Raw genomic sequence first — 17,289 nt, 5'->3', positions numbered from 1 at the left:
CCTCCCTCTCTCCATCTCTGTGTTGGTTCTTGTTACATTTTGGTTATCTGAGTCACATTTCCCTCCATTGTGCTGCAGACAAACCAAATAATTACAAATAAAAAGCTCCTAACTTTGATCGGCAGTCTTCAATTGTGCTTCCGTCCTGTAATCTCGGAGTTCAGCCATTAAAGAGTCGTGTGTTTAACGCTTTGACGCGAGGTCTTTGAATCAGGGGAGATAAGGATTCTATTGGGGTCTGTTATTGACTGGAAGTCAATCTGCTGCAGATGAAGACAAAAGCACAAACTGTTCTGTTCTGTTCATTCATCTCTATTGTTGAAGCAAATAAATTAAACTAGAAGCAACATGGTAATAAGTCATGTTGTCAGTAGTGCTGCAGCAGCTTCTAGAGATACTTAATTCACCTTGTTAGCCGCACTACAGGCAGCGTCATTCGGTTGTTTTGTCCACAACTTTGAAACATCACAGGAATAATTAGATTGTCATTTTGGACAGACATTCATGTTCCCCTTTGTAACCACTTTGGTGAACTTCTGACTTTTAATCGATCGCCAACATCTGGAAAAAATTTCTCTGGTTTTTGACTAAATATCTGCAAAACTAATGACATTCCCATCAGCTGTACTTTGTGTTGGGAAACATGTTAGCATTGTCACTGTAAACATGTTAGCAGGCTGATGTTAGCATTTGGCTGCAAAACACCGGGATTGACACAAAACATTAGGGCTAATTATTTTCATTTTTAATTAATATGTGGATTAATGTTTCAGTTAATTGGTTAGTTTATAAAATGTCAGCTTTAAACATGTTTTGACATGACATAAAATAGAAAACCAGCAAATCCTCACAGGCGATTGTTTTGCATTTTTGCTTGATATAAAATTTCTGTTTATTGACTAAGTGACTGATTAACTAATTTGTTCAGCATTAACTGACTTAAAGCCCGGCTTTAACCAAAACCAAATGAGGAGTCACAGCCTCCACAGTCTAGAAGCTGTTCATTCTCTTATCCCTTAACTTCTAATAATAAGCAAGCGGAAACCTCAGGATCTGAATTGAAGCCAATGTTGAAGTGCCTAAACCTGTATTCTCTCTAAGGGCCAGCAGGGGGCGACTCCACTAGTTGCAAAAAGAAGTCAGATTGCATAGGAGTCTATAAGAAAATTACCCTACTTCTAACTTGATTTATTACCTCAGTAAACACTTTCCTAATAAGTTCATGGTCTCAGTTCCTAGTTTTAAGTCTTCTTAAACACAGCATGATGTTAATTTGGTAAATTATGGTTCCATTTAGAGGAAAATAGACGATAAAGCAGGGTATGCTTTAGCCCCATAGGCTACATTGTGATTGACAAGTTGCTACCACAGCGAACTGTCAATCCGGATAGGGGAATCCTTTCCACTGCGCTACATTTAACTATCCGTGAGCTTGTTTTTGGGTGCTGTCAGTGTTTTTGTCTAAGAACTTTGACCCTTTCACAGTATGTTTCCAGTTCACGAAAGTTAATTTGGTCTCCTAAAAATGTCTTGTCAGTGTTCAGTTGCACTGAAAGACACTTTCTGTTAAGAACATTTTGTTTTAAGCCTGTTTTTCACTAGCAAAATATAGCATCCCAATTAATATCACAGATAACATGAATTATGGATTCATGGGGCTAACCAAAATGCCAAACTTGAGGCTTTAAACGGTGGTCCACAAGCAATGGGTGACGTCATGATGGCTCCATTTCTTTTATACAGTCTATGGCCATGCGTCAATCCTACTGTAAATATTTGGGGCAATTTGCATGCTGGCGATTTTCAAACACTGTTTGATGATGCCTGCATCTTGTAGCAGCAATTACTGAATGAACAGTCTAGCCTTTATATCACCTGATAACTCACCTAATAAATATTTGTCTCTGCAGAGCAGCTGTAAATAGCAGTGCTGTTGGACTGCTTGTCAGTGAACGCAACACAATTTTGACTGAAGATTTATTTACAACAATTTGAACACAGATGACATGGAAGCCCTCGGGCATCATTTAGGAACAAAAGAATTGTTTGTGATTATTTCCAAACTCGAAAAATTAACAACTGACTGTTTTAATAATCCACATTTTATACAAATAAATATCTTCCTTTTGCTCCTCTCTATCTGGTTTATAATACAGTAGGGAATAAAACAATTTGCAGGTGTCATGTACAGTCTTTTTTATATATATCTTTTTTCCTGGCTTCCTTAGCTAATCTTCATGCTGTACCTTATAGTTTGGATGCTCTGGTTTGAATGTTGCTGGGTGTAATCATCATATGTCGCCTCACTCACTCCATTTTTCAATAACCTCGTAGTCCACATTAGTGCATACATACATACATTCTGGATCTGTGCTGCTCTGATGGGAACTCCAAACATCAGTACAGTTCTTCAGTAGGAGTTTGTGTTTTCTGCGTCATTGCACTCCTCCTGCCCCCATGAAGACAGTATTTATGGGAGGCAGCGAGGACACCAGGTTCTGTACCTCTGAAGACGACGGCACGCGCTGCTGAGAGAGCAAAGCGTTCTGTGAGGTGTACGGAGAGGGAACTCCAAACATGCAAGGAGCAGATCCTGACGATGGGAGGGAATGATCTGAGGAGGAAACCACAGAAATGTAAAATATTTAATTACTTTGAAACAATTCATGACGAAATTTCAAATTATGGTCCTCCTTATGGATTTGTTACTTTTTCAGAGTTGTTTTGGGAGCAGTGGAAACACTGTAAACACAACACTGGTACATTATCACCTTTAAGTTGATATAATGAATTTCGTAACAAACAATATTCACTCTCTTTTAGCGCTGTCCAACTCCTGAGGGAAATATCTGACTCTTTAGCTGCTAAATGCTCCACTATGTTCACCAATTAGTCACTAACTGTGTCTGTCAGCTGTTTGTTGCTGAGCGGGTAGTTTACGGTGGGGTTTTAGAAGTTATTCACTAGTAACAGCTGCCTGACGATGCTATGAGAGCTGGGAGAGTGAACTAAACAATGAGCTAAAACTCATCACTACGAGCTACACCTTTCACATCATCATTATTGTTATTATAAAAATATTTTAGATTTCAGATTATAGCTGCTTTTATAATTTACGGTGGTCAGAGACAGCTGGAATGTTTTGTGCTGTCAGATTTATAAAAGTGATCTCACAGGTGATCTCATTAAGATATAGTTCATTGAATAATAAATAATCAAGGCCCAGAGGCAATAAGAATTCTTAAAAACATGTTACATGCAAATGTTGGTTAGGTTGTTCTTTGGCCCCAGAGTCTTTTAAGGGGGAATTTTCCCTTTGCTCAATGGTGAGAAGAGAGCGACATGCAGCAATGATTCCCGGCAGGAATCAAACGAGGTCGACATTGCGATCTCAAACTTAACCAACACAAACCCCAAGACTCTCTTAATCAAAGTGATGCCTGTACTGCAAAACATTTTAACTATGAAGACTAAAAGTGGTTGGAATGAATCAAACCAAGCTGAAGATATAATTATGTAGTTTATTTTGTTTCTAGTTCGTCTATGTGTGGCCCTGCGATGGACTGGGGACCTGTCCAGGGTGTACCCCGCCTAGCGCCCGATGTCAGCTGGGATTGGCTCCAGCCCCCCCACGACCCTGTATGCAGGATAAGCGGTTGACGATGGATGGATGGATGGATGGATTTTGTTTCTAGGATTTCTCAGGTGTGGTCTGGCTGTGTGAAGCTAAAACAACCCTAAACTCCTACCTTTTGTTGAAATATGACTTAAAGATTTAATCAATATGGACCATAATTCTGGCTCTGGTGCAGATTTCTTTGTTGCTGCGATTTCAATCAGATGAACTAACTTAAGACTGTTAAAGAGTTCCTTTTAACAAAACAAAATGTTACTAACAGAAGAAACTCTTAAATGTTTTGTCTTCACACCCCAAACCCTGTCAGCGCAGAATATTTTACAGCTCACCTGCTCCAGTTTCAGCCTCAGTGAAATACGCTCCTGTTGTTTTCCTTCCGGGTTCGTCCAGGATGTTGAGCGGATCGTGGACTTCTGAATACGTTGAAGGGAACGGCCGCAGACTGCCAACGGTGCTGATGACAGACACGTGCTGGTCGACCAGTGATGTCATGCGCTGGCTGTCCAGGTAACTGCTGTTGCTGTAGTAACCTGGAAAGGAAAGTTTGGCATTGAGTTCCTATATCTCAATCCATATAAAAAAATATAGAGATTAAAGTCTGTTTTACAAAATTAATTTTTTAATACTGTTCCTTTCACCTGTGTATGTCTCTAAAAAGCCTTCAAGTGAAACAATCAGAGAAGACATTTTTTTTCACAACTCATGTTCATACTAAGGTTGTAACCTGTACACACTGCTTCCTTTTAGGTCACAAGCAAAAAAAAATATTATTAAATTATAGGTGAAGAGTGCTGGGAGAAAACATAAGCCAAGGTTGGGAATCACTGACATAGAGTCTGGTCTGGTCTATGTTTGGCAGTGACCGTGTGCGTTCGTTTGGTTAAATATAGCACAAACACAGTTAACAGTAATTCTGCAACATTGCTTTATGAATAAATGTGGGTTTATCTTCCTTTTGGCTGCACAACAACAACAATTGTTTTTTGTCCATCATAAAAGATCATTAAAAGATTTTTTAATATGCTGCTCTAAACACCTCTTCAGGTCTTTCTCAGGAAAAAATAGTCACAGGAAATGATGTGTATTACGTTACATGAAATAAATGAATCCGTTTAAGCGACATGACTGGCTAGTTGCATTGCTGCAACACAACAAGAACACAGTTTTAGCCACAAACATTGAGGCCACACAAGACTTACACTAAGTAAACTGTGCATCATTTATTCCCCTGTAATGAAGAAGAGTTGAACTTCTGTGCGACCCACCAGATAATCCTGCAAAGTTTAATTTCCACATTAATGCCACAGTCTGAGTTGTCCTTACCGCTGTGTCCTGCAGCAGAATACTGTCCCTGACACCCAGCGACGTTGGGGTTCAGTCCAGCCCCCACAAAGCCAAACCCCTCTGCTGAGTCCAGAATTTGAGCTGCTGTCTGATCATCCAGTCCCTGTTCAGCCTGAACTGGATCTGAGCCTGAACTGTAGCTGGATGTGGGTCGGACTGCCGAGCCGTAAGGTGTTAAGGAGCAGTTGGTGCTGTTGGATGAGTGATGATGATTACTGTAGAATACATCTTTAGTCAGGTGTTGGTCGTTGAAGGAGGGGTACCGAGAGAGATGGTAGGCCAGTGATGAAGCCTGAGACTGAACTGAAGCCAGACACTGGCTCTGAATCTGAGGCCTGAAACACAGATCAAACACATCTTATACATTTGTTAATTAAAATATCATTGACGGCCCTGAAGTGTTGGTAAAGTAGAATAAGACACATTGTAGATGCACTGTACTAAATGAAGCTGACCTCAGGGCAGGTTGGTAGTTTGAGGCACCGCCGACTTGAGGGAAGTAACTAGTGCTGGTCTGAGGTAAGCAGTGGTACAGGGTCTCCGGGTATGAAAGGCAGGGGGTGGGCTGAGTCATGGCACTGAGAGAAGACAGGCAGGAGGAAGTGGAGGAGGAGCAGGTGGTGGAAGAAGAAGAAGATGCCAGGGGTCTTCCCGTCATGGGCCCCTGGTTGATGACGGAGCCTCGGTGCACTAACGCTGCTGGAGAGATAGGGGGCGTCATGAGTGGGCCACTGACCTGAGAATAGTCCATGTGACCACCTGTGTGTGTGAAGAGGGAAAATACACTTAGCAATGGAAAAGAAATAACACTCAACGATAGGAAGTACAAAGTAAAGTTAAAATAAATGACTAATGAGTAATGTGAACGGTGCCCACAGAGAATTATCACCAAACTCTGCGGCTGTGTGGAGCATTTTAGCCTTTTTCTGTTTATAAACTCAGCATAAAATGAAATGTCCCTTTTTCAGGAAACAAGATAATTCTGTAAACATCCAAATAACTTTACAGAACTTTATTGTAAAGGTTGTAAACAATGTTTCTCATGCTTGTTCAATTAACCAAAAACAATCAATGAACATGCACCTGTGGAACAGTCATTAAAACACTGATTGGTAGCCAATTAAGGTTACAGTTATAAAAACTGAAAAAAACACTAAAGAGACTTCTCTACTGAGTCTGAAAAACGCCAAAAGAAAGATGCCCAGGGTCCCTGCTCATCTACATGATCGTTCCTTAGACATGCTGCAAGAAGGCATGAGGACTGCAAATGTGGCCAGGGCAATAAATTGCAATGTCGGTACTTTGAGATGCCTAAGACAGGGAGATGGGAAAGACAGCTGATGGCTGGACTAATGCTGTGAGGGAAGATATCCTCCTCCCTCCAGATACTGTTACTTTTGATTTTGACCTCCCTTTGTTCAGGGACACATTTTTCAATTTCTGGTAGTCACATGTCTGTGAAACTTAATTCAGTTTATGTCATACTTGTTGAATCATTTTATGTTCATACAAGTATTTAAACATGTTGAGTTGGCTGAAAGTACAAGAAGTTGAAAGTGAAAGGATCTTTCTTTATTTGCTGAGTTTAGCAGTAAAAAAGCAGTAAAAAAGCTCTAAAACCAACTGCCGTTTGATGATGAGCAGGTAATGTACAGACAGACACATTTAGAGACAAGCTGGTGAACATAATGGAGCATTAAGCAGCTAAAGAGCCAGATATTTCCCTCAGGAGTTGGTGGAGAGCTGTGTTCAAAGTTTGTTTTGCTGCCCCCAAGCAGCCAAAATGTTAAAGGTGACCTATAGTATTAGACGTGGCCAAAGCATAAAATAAAGAGGTATTTAAAAGAAATCCCTGTGAGCCAGATTCCCCCTATTGTGAATGCTCCGGTTTCAAAAACTTTTTTATATTATGATAATTTGCAAGCAGCCCCATCCTCCTGGCAACCGCTATGCTCAGTCTGTTTGTACTGCTCAGCGCAGAATGACACGCCAGACTTTAGAAGTTGAAGTTACATTTATTCAGTTAGCTGACACTTTTATCACAATGTCAATGGGAAATGCCAAGCAGAATATTTTTTCAAGTGTAAATGAAGAAATGTAATTTCACAGTGTTCTTTATGCCTCAATAAGTGTAAAATCATGCATTATTTTTGTTTTTTGTTTTTTACCTGGAACTGTGAACCCAGCCGTCTCTGTCCCCTGGTAGATGATGGCGCTTGTTTCCAGACTTTGCTGCTGATTGGTAGACAAAGACATGTAGGCGTGTTCTCTCAGAGACTCATTCTTCACAGATTGGTCAACGGCTGCACTGGCCTTGTTGCGATTAGCTAGGAAGCAGGAACTGGGAGAGGCCATGAACGCTGCTTTACTTGCATCTGAAAGTGTGAATAGAAACATCACGTCATTCACAACAACATCTGGTGAAACACATTTGAGCCATACAGTAATGTTGATTATCGTTGCAGGACCTATTATATTGTTTGTGGGGATGTAATGATGATAATGATTAAACTAAAACAATCATTCATTCACATTAGGTAAGGTGGATCATTTCAATCACAATCAGCCCCAACATTAGCAACTTTTTACTATAAATTTGTTGTCTTGTACTTTTCTTACCAACTACACTTTTATTTCCTTTCCTAAATTTGGTTTTATCTTTTTTATGACCTTTTATTTACTATAATTGAATTAATTTCCCTTTCCACTGTGTTTTTAAATGCTGTTTCATTGTTTTTTATGCCTTATGTAACACATACTGAATTGTCTCTGTACTTTTCCAATAACTATGGTATTTGCTATTTCCCAAAAGAAATCTGCTTCATGTGTGGTATAACAATAACTAGTTCTGATACTCTTACCATGATGAAGAAGAAGAAGAATTTCTATTCCTAACAATTATAGTTTATTGTATTGTAAGATCCTATTTTATTTATAGTTCATTTAACTCATTCATTTATCTGTCATATGCATTCTCTTGGTTCTTTGCCTTTTTGTAAATCACATTATAACAGACTGTAAACCAGCTGTAGATGTCGAGTTCGTGTACGCCAGGGGCTCAACTTCTCCGTGTGAGTGTCGGTTTTGGTTCAGATACCTGCATTTTTCATATATTTGTCCAGCAGGTTCTGCAGGTCCTGCTCCTTGTCGTTGTTGAACTGAGTTTCCAAAGCCAACAGATGTATTCGTCTAACAGCATCCTGATCAGATGGAAGGAACCTGTCATTGTCAAAAATACAAATGAGAAAAATAAGATGATTTCCAGAGACATCTGACGACCTGATTCCAGCTGAGCTCACTCTTTCTTCCTCTTTATCTGCTGTTTAACCTTTAGGGATCAAGCTGATCTTTGTTTGACCTGCAGGGTCACAGATTTAAAACCTTCTGTGTGTGTTTGAGCTTCAATGGGACTTCAGAGAGCGAGCCACCAACTGGTTAGTGTTTATTCACGCACACGTACTCTGTGTGCATGTGTTTGAACAGAGAGCACGCGACCCGCAGATAAGACTTTGTTTAATCAAGGCGAGTCTGGCCATTACAATTTATGGCGCTATTGTAGCAATCTGCTCCAAGCTGGCTTGTATTAGGCTTGTGTGTGTGTGTGTGTGTGTGTGTGCGTGCGCGTGTGCGTGTGTGCGTGCGTGTGTGTAGACTAAATGATGGAGAAGAAAGGAGAACAAAACGAATTAGCTGAGTGACAGTTAATAATTTTCAGTCTCAGTATGTAGCTTTTATAAATTGTGTTTTCATATCGCCTGATTAACTGTGGAGTAATCAGTTAGTTAGTACCAGTTAGACCGTACTTGTTTCTTGTCCCCAGTCTGGTATCTGTTGAGTTAAAAGTGATCATTATAGTCATGATTTATTAGTTTTAGTTCTGAGTGAAAAACACCTTTTTTATATATATATTGTGTGTAAAGAAATCTGTCTGCAATTCAGCAGATTCCACCAAATCTGACCTGATGACGTACAAGCTGAAATACAAAGAAAGTGTCTGATACCATCAGTTTTCTCAGTGATGGTCATGTTGGTTTACAGAAGCTTTATTACATTCTGTTAAGGAATGCGGTAAACATTAATTAAAGTTTTAGATCAGCGGTGGAGGAAGTATTCATATATTTACTTAAATAAAAGTAGTAATACCACACTGTAAATATGATGTAAATGAGATGTAAATCTGTAACATTTTATTTTACTTCCTGTAATTCCCTTGAAAGGAACTGATATGTAATTGTAAATTAATCTGAAGAAGAAAAATTAAATATGTGTGTATATGTAGTTGCATCATTCATGTACATTTTTGTGAAAATCAGTGACTCTTTATAAACTCAACACAACTACTTAAACACAAATAACTGTCTTGGAGCACTGTCCATACTTTGAAAGTACTAAATAATCTATATTTATTTCCAATTTCTATAAATTTCTCAAGAAATAACGAGACTTTGACTAAAATTGAGTGCTATGGCCTAATGTAACTACATTTCTGTTGGTTAGTTTAATCTATAACAATTATATTCTCATCATATGTTTTGTATGAAAAGTCTTGAAAAAGTAACTAGTAGAAGTGAAATGACATGGAAAAACTCAAGTAAAGTACAAGTACCTTAGATTTATTCTTAAGAACAGTACTTAAGTAAATGTACTTAGTTACAGTCCAATCGTAGTTACAGCCCTGCATGCAAAGGTTTGGTCACCCTAAGTCAAATTAAGCAAGTAAGGACTAAAAACCTTTGCATTTAAAAAACAAACAGAAAATAATTCTCTAAATCAGTACAAATATGAAATGTGTTTCCTACAAGGACTTCACCTCTTTTCATTTTAGAAATCACACACAGTTTGTCTAGTAGAGGCATAATTGTATTGGATGCGTCTTAAAATCCATTGAAGATTTACCACTTCAATCCCAGGAGCTGCTAAACTGACTGAAAGCACCACTTGCCTCTCCCACTGTGTTGGCCTTGAGCAAGGCCCATCTGCTTCAGTGTAGCTGCTAAGTGGTCAGACTGGGATTGTACTGGGCAACTTCATGGTGTGAATGTATGTGACTGTGTGAGTGTAGTCATGGTGTGAGAGCATCTCTGTACCAGAAAAGTAAACGTAAAACAAAACTGGCAGTGTTTTTAAAATGCCCTTTCTCTCTTTGTCATAAATAAACGCATCAGATATTTTAAAATTTTCTTACCAAAGCTGGAGGCATTGTTAAGCGTGAGGTTGTGCATGACTCTGGCACCAAAGAAACTCCACCTCAGGAGAAAATCCTGAGCTCGCTTCTTCAGTGATCGACCGCTCTGCTTACCAGGCTGTTCAGAGACAACGACATAGAGGAAGAAAAACTGCTTGGTTGCAAAACAGGACATTTTTCAGAAGCATGTAGTGAGTCCACAAAAATAATAGTTCACACAATGTCAGGTGAAAAGCTGTTACCTTGATGACTTTATGCTCCACCACAGAGTCCAACCACTCGATGAAGGACTCCACTGTGGCGTTCTTTCTCAGCAGCTCCTTCAGCTCCTGAAAGACGGTGATGGAGTCATCTGGAACAATTGAAAGAAAACAATCACTTTTATCAAAAATCTAATATAATAACTTTTAACCTTAGTTATGATGAATCAAATAAAATTGTACATTTTCATTTCATTTCAATTTCAAGTTGACTTGAAAAAACATGAGCTACATGGTCAGTTTCTGTCTTACACTCAGAGTAGATGTCTGGGTCCTGGTCTCCAGTAGTGCTTATGCTGAGCAGAGGCTGTGAGCTGATGCTGCTAAGATCCACGTTGTCGATATCCAACACCATGCTGTCACTATAGCCTGGTCAAACAGCGCCGGACGGGCTATCTGGAAAACATTGGGACGATGATTTCAAGTCAGTACAGAAATCATGTTTATTTTGGGACATTACAGTATACTCTAATCCATGTAATGCAAGGGTTTTCAAAGTCTGAGACTGCGGGCCTCCCCTCAGACAAAGCTTGTGAAACGTAACATAACTTCTGACTACACCAGATTGTTTTAAGAAAAGGTCTGTCCTAAGGTATTTATTAGTTTCTGAATCTGAAGGGGGGGGAACTGTTCCCCAAAACTACTGTATCTCTGAACGCTCACACATGTAGGCTATTCTATGTGATCTCCTTTTGATAACTAATGCAATAAGTAATGTAGTATAGTTTCATTTCCATTCACTGAGCCTCCCCTGAAACTGTTTGGAGCCTCACTGGGGAGGCCCGCCTCACACTTTGAAAACCCCTGATGTATGTACCCCCGTAATGTATTCTGTTCTTTGGCATTGTACATGGTGTACCTGTGCCAGGTGTAAGAACGAGGTCTGTCTCTTCAGGGAGGAAACAAAATGCCGTGCTATGGGGAGTTTCTTGGCTGCAAGGCATTCTGGGAGGTTCTCCAGGGAGGAGGTTAGCCAGTGCTCCCAGTGTTTGGCAAAGTTGCGGATATCTGCCAACAGACTGATGAACAACATTTATACAGATCTCCTCTCAATCCTCAACATTCAATGTGAAGATTTGCGCAGCTTTTACCTATTTTTATATCATTATAGTTCTAAATAACTGCAGAAGTGAAGTGAATTCCAAAGGTGTCACAAAGAACCTCAGAATTTCTCAGCAAAGGTTTTGTTTCACCACACAACTACTTTGACAATAACACATTAAGTGAAGTTGAAGTAACAAACCTTTCAGGCATCTCCTGCATTGTAGCAGGAATCAGAACATCTGTTAAAACCTGAGGAAATAAGTAGCACATTAGTAAACCAGAGTATACACTGCTAATCCAGCTGGTTACCAATCAAGTCAGAGAGAAGAGCAGGATCTGTCTTCATTCAACGTTTATCCATGTAAAAAATGAATTATCATTATCATCATGGATATGATTTTAAAATTAGTTATCCTGGTGATGGTTGGAATTATTTTTTTGGCTCATAAGGTACTTGGCTTAGGGAGGTTGGGAACTGAACATGCACCCTTATACTTACAAGAAAGTGTCTCTAACTTCTAGGGCAGCCTGCTGGCCAACACTTGTTTTGTTTTACAGTGAACTAAATACAGTGAGCTGCATTCTCTTAAAAATTTAAGAATGCATGGTCACTTGCACTTACAGTAAAATACTAGTTGTAAATCGTTTTACTGATGCTAAAACAAACTTCCCATATAATGACCCAGTTACTGCTAAAAAACTTTCAAAGTTTGAGACACTTTTGGACCTGCACACTCCTGCTGCTGTTATTTTCTGGAAATGATCAAAGTGTTTCATAACAACCTTATAGAGAATGGAGTCACAGACACAGAAGATGTCGACTATAACAGGGCTTTCCAGCAGCGGCAGCAGGTGGTCGGGCATTCCCTGCCAGAAATGGAGCAGAAAATTCTGGATCTGAAACAAAATATTTGAAGAGTTTTATCAGTTGGAGTGGATGGTAAACTGGTTTGCTGGTTTTATTCTCTTTAGTGGTAAAATAACAATAAAATGCTCTCATGTGACAGTAATCATCACCTCCTCAAAGTTGACATTAATAGCATTGTCCAGGATGCACTGGCAGTGTGTTTTATACATCATGATCAGAGTGTCCACCTGCAAAAGGGACGGTTCATACAGTAAATACAGAATATACCATATAGTGATATGTCAAATGTAATCAATATTTAGTACTGACCTTTTCTCTGGAGATATTTCCCTGCAGCAGAAGATGCTGAGCGTTGGGGAAGTCTGGGAGCAAAGTTCCAGTTTTAGAGCTCAAAGAGTATTTCCTGGTGAAACCTCCCTAAAAAATAAAAACAATGTCAGAAACTTTTCCCTTAAGTTGATCTTGACACTATTGATTATTTCTAAAGACTGATTTAACACAACAATACAAGTGTGCAGAACATATTTCTGACCACACCCAACCACTGTTAGTGATGCAGGGTGTGGTCTACTCACCTCTCTGTGTGTTTGCGGGCTTCTACGATCCAAACAGCATTAAAGTAATTGCTGAACTTGTAAATATTTTTTGAACAAATCTGCACTTTGAGGAGGTCAACACAATACATTTCCTCCATCACAATCTATACGACTATGCCTGTTTTCCCTTAGACACCTCAAAACAAACTTTCAACCAGAGCAGCAACTTTAATTTACTCTTTAAGTAAGAATTACCATTTTCACTTACCTCGTTCTTGAGCTTGCTTCCTGAAAATCTATGATCAAGGAGAAACAGGTTTGATCTTAGATAATGTCAAATGTTGGATCAACAGGGACTTTAAAATATAAACACATCCTGTTTTCGACATTGGTGTCTTTAAAAGCAAAGAAAACAGAGAACACAGCTCTAAAACATTATTTGACAATCTGATAACAATACACAATTTGTCACCTTTTTAGAGAAAGTAATAACATTCATAATCTTCATATTAATAAATATTGATGTATAAGTTATACATTTAGGGTTTAGTTTAATTATTTGTGCAACAAATTTCAAAATGTATTCCAGATGGACAAAAATAGGAGAAAGGAGTATTTAAAATTAGTAGTCAAGCATCAACAGAAAATTTAAGAAACAAAACATCAAAGTGCTATCTGAAAAGACTGAGACAAACCAAAAACCCTACTGTGCATTGATGTTAGACATACAAACAAGACAATGTCACATGCTGATCAACAGTAGTAGGAGTAGGAGAATGGACTAAATCATTTTCAATGTTTTGTTACCTGGTCAAACCTTTTCCAGAATACACAGAGTGATAGTAAGCGCTGCTCTCTTTGATGCCAATCCCATAGTAATGATATCTGTGTAATGTCAAAATCATAATGTGAAATTATAATCATAAAGTGCAATAACTTTTGGAGCTCCAGGTGACATGATATGATAAGACTGAAAGTTACTTGGAGTGTCCTCTGGTGCCCAGTCGTCTTGTTGTTAGAAGAGGAAACTTCTGTCGAATCGTCTAATGAGAAAAGGAGGTTAAAAAGTTCTGGTTAGATCAATATGAGCGCCGTTATCCATGTGATAATAATTTCATTGTGGAATCTATATTTACAGAACCCTCATAATGCATGGCATGTCATGTTTATAACTGTATTGTTAATAATACAGTTTTAAGCCGTTGGAAAGCTGAAGTATAGAGTTTGTGGGACATTTTTAAGACAACCTTAAATAAAAATGCCATACTAATAACAACAAAGACACCAAACTGTTCATTCAACACAGCACTGTACCCTTAACAGGGCAAGAAGAGAAAAATAAATAAATGATTACTTATTTAATCTGTGAGAACTAAAATAACACAAAATGTCTGCAGATGGATAACTGTTTTTGATTTTTATAAAATTCATTTTGGACAATGACAATGCTTTCTAGGCAAACACTCTCACACACACGCACCTTTCCAAATGTAGCAGCACAGGCCGGCTCTAGTTTCTCTTTCCTGCAGAAGTCCAGGTAGTGAGAATAGAGGATACATCGAGGTAGACACACTCCTTCACACACTATATAATTCTCCTCCAGCCTGTTGAGACACATGAGAGAGAAAATACAGATGATATAGTAAATGTAAATACTAATATTTTTATATTTTTAGAGGAAAAAACGTGAAGGAAATATAGCAAATTGGACTTGGATATACTGAAAATAAATAATAAATGAATCATTTAGTTGCAAAATTGGTTAAAAGTCAAAAAGACCAGAAAGAAGTTGCATCTGGTTGTTGTTTTTGTTTGGTTTATGAATAAGAAGAAGCTACTTAAAAGTTAAAAATCCTTTACTTTGCAGACCACAAAATCATTTTGTTTACAACTACAAAGAAGAATCTTTGTGGAGTCTTAAAAACTACTGAGATGCAGGTTTTGTCTGAAGTTTTGGCTTGTGAGTATTTATTTTATAATGACACACAGCAGTTCCTCTTATTAACTCAGACTGCTGACTGATAACATGTAATTAATCGTAATCAAGGTTTTGAATGCAATACTTTTACTTACATTATTCTCACAGTGTGTTATTAGTACTTTTACTTACGTAAAAGATATGAATATTTCTTCTACCACTGGCATCTTGTAGGAAGGAAGGTTTCTGCGATGCAAAACATCGCTAGCAAATAGCTTTGGATTTACCGTATGTTCATGACCTCAGACACCTATACATATGCTTGTGCTGCTCGTGGTGCTCTTACCACTGCAGAGTGAGTTGTGTCTGTTTCTTCTTGTCCTTGATGATCTGACTGATGGTCTTCCTGGAAGACGTAATGCTATGTTTAATGGTCAGGTCTGGGTCCACCAGGTCCTGATCTTCCTCAGAGGACGGCGTCTCATTACTGTCCTCTGCTTCTGAGAAAACATGCAGACAAATACACCAAATCATTCATAAGAGAGACGGGTGCATTTTGCCAAAAAAATTTATTCAACGTGCTTGTTTTTGACAAAAGACTGCCAGCACAAATTTGCATGCTGCCTTTTTCCAACATCTCTTTTAGTGTAAAACAATTATTGAAATACATTACATGCTGTAGATTAGAGTGGAATCCAGACCTTACTTATTGTTTTAGTAGGTTTTACACAAATACTGGTCTTCCCAGATCACATTTATCTAAATAAGAGTGAGCGGCCGTGGCTTAGAGGTAAGCCACCGTTCTTATATTAGTTTCTGACCTTGAGAAAGTGATTTGAGCTTTCATTTATCAGTTAACTTTGAGTGTTCACTGGTCTGCCCGCACAGTAAACAATAAATTGTATGAGTAGTGTTAAAAAGAATCAAATAACAGGCCATTATTTTCTGAGTGCCCTAACAGCCTTTCAAAAAACATGTTCTGTAACTGCATTTTGTGTTCAAAGGGAATGTTTAATTGCTTTTTCGTGTCAGAGAGTTTCCATTTTTCTCCGTGCAAACTAGAACAAATTCTCCACAGTGACAATAGAGACAAACCTATTCATGTCATGTCATGATGATAAAAACTGAGAAAATAATTGCTACAATAGCCACAGTAATAACAACAACAATAATAACAAAGCAATGAGGAACTATCTAATAAGCCAAATTAATTAGAAAACATTTACTAATACACATTTAAAAACAGCAAACACATTCATGGGTTATCATTGACATGGTAAAATTTCGTGTGTAGAGAAGATGCTTCAAGAGTTCTTATATATCCACCAGACATTATAGTATCACCTGAAAGTCCTCACCGTGTCAAGCTGACTGCCACAGAAAAAATTAGTTTGGGCAAACAAAGTGTAATTTTAGGTAAAGATGGTAAAAACAGTGACCAGGGAAATAGACTATAGTCTGTTATAGACTAGTGTTTAATCCCAATATTGATAATAATTAAGCTGCAAGCAGCCATGAGTAGGGTTCACGGCCTTTGGAGCAAACAAGGTGTCGATGAAACATTTAATCCATCACTGTGGAAAAAGGTCTTACTGTCAGTTCAGTGAACTCTGTTGTTGTTGTTGTTGTTGTAGCACCACCATGTGGTCAATTTGTGTCATGTTTCTACCTGAGCGGATGTAAAATCTAACTACAGAAAAACACTCAGATTGAAAGAAAAGAAAAGATGATGAAAACTAAAAAGACAAATAAAGGATATTAATATAAAAAAGGAACGTTTCAGCCTTACTAGTCTGAGCTCTTAACAGCAATATTACATAAGTGATTGACAATAATTGTTCCATTACCTGATTTAATCCCAGAATCATCCTCCTGATGAAAATGTGTCTGTCCGTTAAAGTCTGTGTGCGTTTCTTCTGGTGAGCTGCACAAAGTCTTGGTTAAAGAGTGGATAAGAAACACTCCATCCCTGGCTGAACCCTCACTGCTGCGTTTCATTGGCATAGTCACATAAAAATAAATGTCAATAAACAAATCAACCGAAGACAAAGAAGAAGAAAACTGAAGTCAGCCTGCGGTGAAAAGAAAAACAGTCCACTGCAGCTCATTTGTCCTTAAGACTGTGAATCAGCTCTGCACACAATCTTTAAAAACTGTCAATCCCACCTTCACACGAGTCCAGGAAAAGATAAAAACCTATAACTAACACCATGTCCAGCATTTTGGTCCAACCACTGAACTAAAGCTAAAGAAAAGTGGGAAGAAGCGGCACTGATCTAACCCTGAAAGAGCAACCTCAGACTGATAAAGCTGAGCTGTGGGGAGGCACAGCTAGTGAAGCCGTGGATGCATTCATCATATTTACAGAAGACTGGGGCTAATCCAGGTTATTAATGATTAACAGAAGAAAAAAAACCTCATCCATCTGTCTATCCATCCAACCTGCCTCCCACAGTCAGTTGGACCAAGTTATATATTCATGAAAAACCAGCAGAGG

General features: G+C 38.5%; 1 protein-coding gene across 1 annotated transcript; it reads right to left on the bottom strand.

Annotated features, from left to right (window-relative positions):
- Window positions 1–1,982: 1,982 nt before the first annotated feature.
- Window positions 1,983–16,796, bottom strand: rfx6 (regulatory factor X, 6). The gene is given in 22 exon segments (XM_038726150.1): window positions 1,983–2,614; window positions 3,967–4,167; window positions 4,961–5,316; window positions 5,437–5,740; window positions 7,150–7,356; window positions 8,079–8,162; window positions 8,165–8,200; window positions 10,167–10,284; window positions 10,409–10,518; window positions 10,679–10,786; window positions 10,789–10,822; window positions 11,286–11,445; window positions 11,670–11,719; window positions 12,254–12,367; window positions 12,488–12,565; window positions 12,648–12,755; window positions 13,143–13,170; window positions 13,682–13,759; window positions 13,856–13,917; window positions 14,355–14,478; window positions 15,139–15,292; window positions 16,640–16,796. Coding segments are annotated over 22 exon segments (2,850 nt in total). The 3' UTR covers window positions 1,983–2,435.
- Between the last annotated feature and the right edge of the window lie 493 nt (window positions 16,797–17,289).

The sequence above is a fragment of the Micropterus salmoides genome, unplaced genomic scaffold, assembly GCF_014851395.1.
Source record: "Micropterus salmoides isolate LMB-PRFRI ecotype aquatic unplaced genomic scaffold, ASM1485139v1 Ms_hic_scaffold_18, whole genome shotgun sequence".
Taxonomy (NCBI): domain Eukaryota; kingdom Metazoa; phylum Chordata; class Actinopteri; order Centrarchiformes; family Centrarchidae; genus Micropterus; species Micropterus salmoides.
Note: the sequence above shows the minus strand (reverse complement) of the source record. Positions and strands in the feature narration are given on the sequence as shown.